The sequence below is a fragment of the Vollenhovia emeryi genome, unplaced genomic scaffold, assembly GCF_000949405.1.
Source record: "Vollenhovia emeryi isolate VEMERY1.0 unplaced genomic scaffold, V.emery_V1.0 DF940849.1, whole genome shotgun sequence".
Lineage (NCBI taxonomy): Eukaryota > Metazoa > Arthropoda > Insecta > Hymenoptera > Formicidae > Vollenhovia > Vollenhovia emeryi.
Window position 1 is genome coordinate 4,290 of NW_011965517.1, and position 2,681 is coordinate 6,970.

Genomic DNA, 2,681 nt, shown 5'->3' on the forward strand with positions numbered 1-2,681 from the left:
TATTCTTAAAATATATAATATATCACATATATACATATATAAGAGTTATCTAGATTTAAGATATAGAATTATTTAAATAATCTGAATATAGGAATATAGGATTATCTAAATAATATAAGAATTATATAGGGTTATCTGGATCACAAAATATAAACGCGTTAAATTTTATCGATATTTCTTATTTATTTTTAATAAAGGTTGGTACTCCATTATAGAGTCTCTCGCAGCACACTGACACGGTTGCGCCTGTGTGAGTGAGTACCGAGTGTAACACTTTGATTGTACTCTGAACCCAAAGTTTGCATCTCCGGACCTGACTATGAATACCGCCCATAGAGATTGGACGACGGAGTTCGCGTGATTGGTCGATTGGTGCACGTGACTTATGTACAAAATGGCAGCGCCAATAAGAAAAGCTGCTTACGAAAATTGTTATAGGTTAAAAATATAAAAAGTAACGATAAAAGTAGCTGTTAAATTCGTTACCGTTACTGAAAAAATGTAACTACGTTACCGTTACAGTTACAAGAAAAAAAATGTAACGCCGTTACCAGTTCGTTACCAAAAAAAGTAACTGTAACGGTAACGGCGTTACAAGTAACGCGTTACTTCCCAACCCTGGTTATAGTTAAGTAATGTTCTACCAGACGAACGATACAAAGATTTTCGTGATCCGTAAAGCGTGAAAAGCAAAAGAAAGGTTGAGCGCGACCCGGTGCTGACGTTTTGATCCAATCAGGTATACGCATGATCATCTTTTCCCTAACTGATATTTGTGACAATCTTAGGGACGCAAGCGTTTGGGCACGTTGGCCCGTGGCTAAAGCGAGCAGAAGTACTAATTTCTTAGTAATAACAATTAAAGTGAATGAGTCGTATGGATAAATGGAGGACAGTTTAGCGATCACGGGAGCCGGATCCCACACGTAATCATAACGAGGTCGCGGCGGTTTGAGCGTAGCGAAGCCCTTGCAGAAATGTCTTATAGTGGGGTGCTGGCCGATCTCGTTCTGGGAGATCAGGGAGATAGCGGATCTCATCGTATTCAAAGTCGAATAGGATAGGGTGGAATTCGACTCATGGATTTCCTGAACCAGGAATTCCAACGTCTGAGAAACCGTAGGAGAGTAAAGAGGTAGGCGATGGCGCTGGCAGTGATTCCACCAAAGACGAAGAGGCCGCGAGTATTGCTTTATAGTTGACTCAGATAGAGAAGCTAACATTGTCGGTATGGCGATTGCTGGTACTAGGCGGGTCTTGAAGGCTTCCCCGATAACTTCCCGACCACCAGGGAAAGTGACCTCCATGCCGGATGGTGGGTCCTGAAAGGAGAAGAAAGTAGGGAATAACTAGGAGGTAAAGTTACCGGCTCTGCTATCAGGAGTCGTAGGAATAGTGGGAACCAAGTCTGAGAAGGCCAGCAGGGGACCACCAGGGTCCCTGTTGCCCCCTCATCTACTATTTTTCTTAACACGCGTGGTAATAAAATAAAAGGTGGAAAGGCATAGAAGTCCTGTCTCTCCCATGAGAGGGTAAACGCGTCTATTGTTATTGATCCTGGGTCCGGAAACCATGAGACGTAGGCATCGCATTTGGCATTAAGCAAAGATGCAAACAAATCTACGTCGAATGGACCGAAAGAACTAGCCACCTGCTGGAAAGCCGTGTTGGATAGGGACCACTCAGTATCGGGCACCGCGATGCGAGATTCCGCGTCAGCGATAACGTTATCTAAAGAAGCTATACAGGGTGATTCAGAACAACCACTTGTCCTTAAAATGTCGTATTCTAAACTTAATTCTGAAATGATTTTTCCTCTTGCAAAATTTTCTCTGAAGCTTAGTTTTTGAACTGTAAAGAGGAAAAGAGAACGAATGACGGGCCAGATACTAGAGGCAGGCAGGAGCGGCGCGGCTCACCGTCGTCGCGGGCGCTTACGGCAAGAGCGCCCGCGACGACGCTACCATCAGCTGATCGCGACGCGCTAGTACACACACACACACAAACACATTTTCTCTCTTTTTCACTCGCGCTCTTACCTTGCAGAGATGATGTAGAGATGATTCGATGACTTCGTGTTGCTCTAGTTTCTTGAAAAAGACGATGAGAAAGATGCATTTTCCGATGGACCGTAGCTTAGAGCAAGTTCATTGTAACTTTCACTAAATTTAACATACATTTTCACTAATACAGATCAACTCATACATTTTCACTAATAGAGATCCACACTGAATAATTAATCGGAAATATTTTTTATGTTACTATTTTATTTACTTCACAAAAGAGACGCACACAACACACAACACATAACTTATTAAGGTTGCAGTCGACTTGACTCTACAAATGTTTCGAAGCGTTTTTCTTTTCCTTCCTTTTAATAAGAAAAAAGGAGAAGAACGCTTTTGAAGTATTTGTAGCGTAAAGTTGACCGCAGCCTAACGCACAACTCGTATTTACTCGACGATAGCAAGCAGTCGACTAATTTTTTGTTATGCACTCCCGCACTCAATCCTCCGCACTCGCGCACTCCCGTGCTCCTGCTCGCACAGAAGAACCAGTCCTCTTGTAGTAGGAAGAAACGTATTTATTCGTAAAGAATACAGCGAAAGTCCAGGCACGTCCGCACGAAAGCCAGACTCGAATATGGTGTACACATATCAGCTGTTATTAAGAAAATCGAT

General features: G+C 42.6%; 1 protein-coding gene across 1 annotated transcript; it reads right to left on the reverse strand.

The window, feature by feature from the left end:
- Positions 1-605: 605 nt before the first annotated feature.
- LOC105555705 lies at positions 606-1,775 on the reverse strand. The gene has a single exon (XM_012002744.1). The coding sequence runs from the start codon at positions 1,305-1,307 to the stop codon at positions 606-608; it is 702 nt and encodes a 233-aa protein (XP_011858134.1). The 5' UTR covers positions 1,308-1,775.
- Between the last annotated feature and the right edge of the window lie 906 nt (positions 1,776-2,681).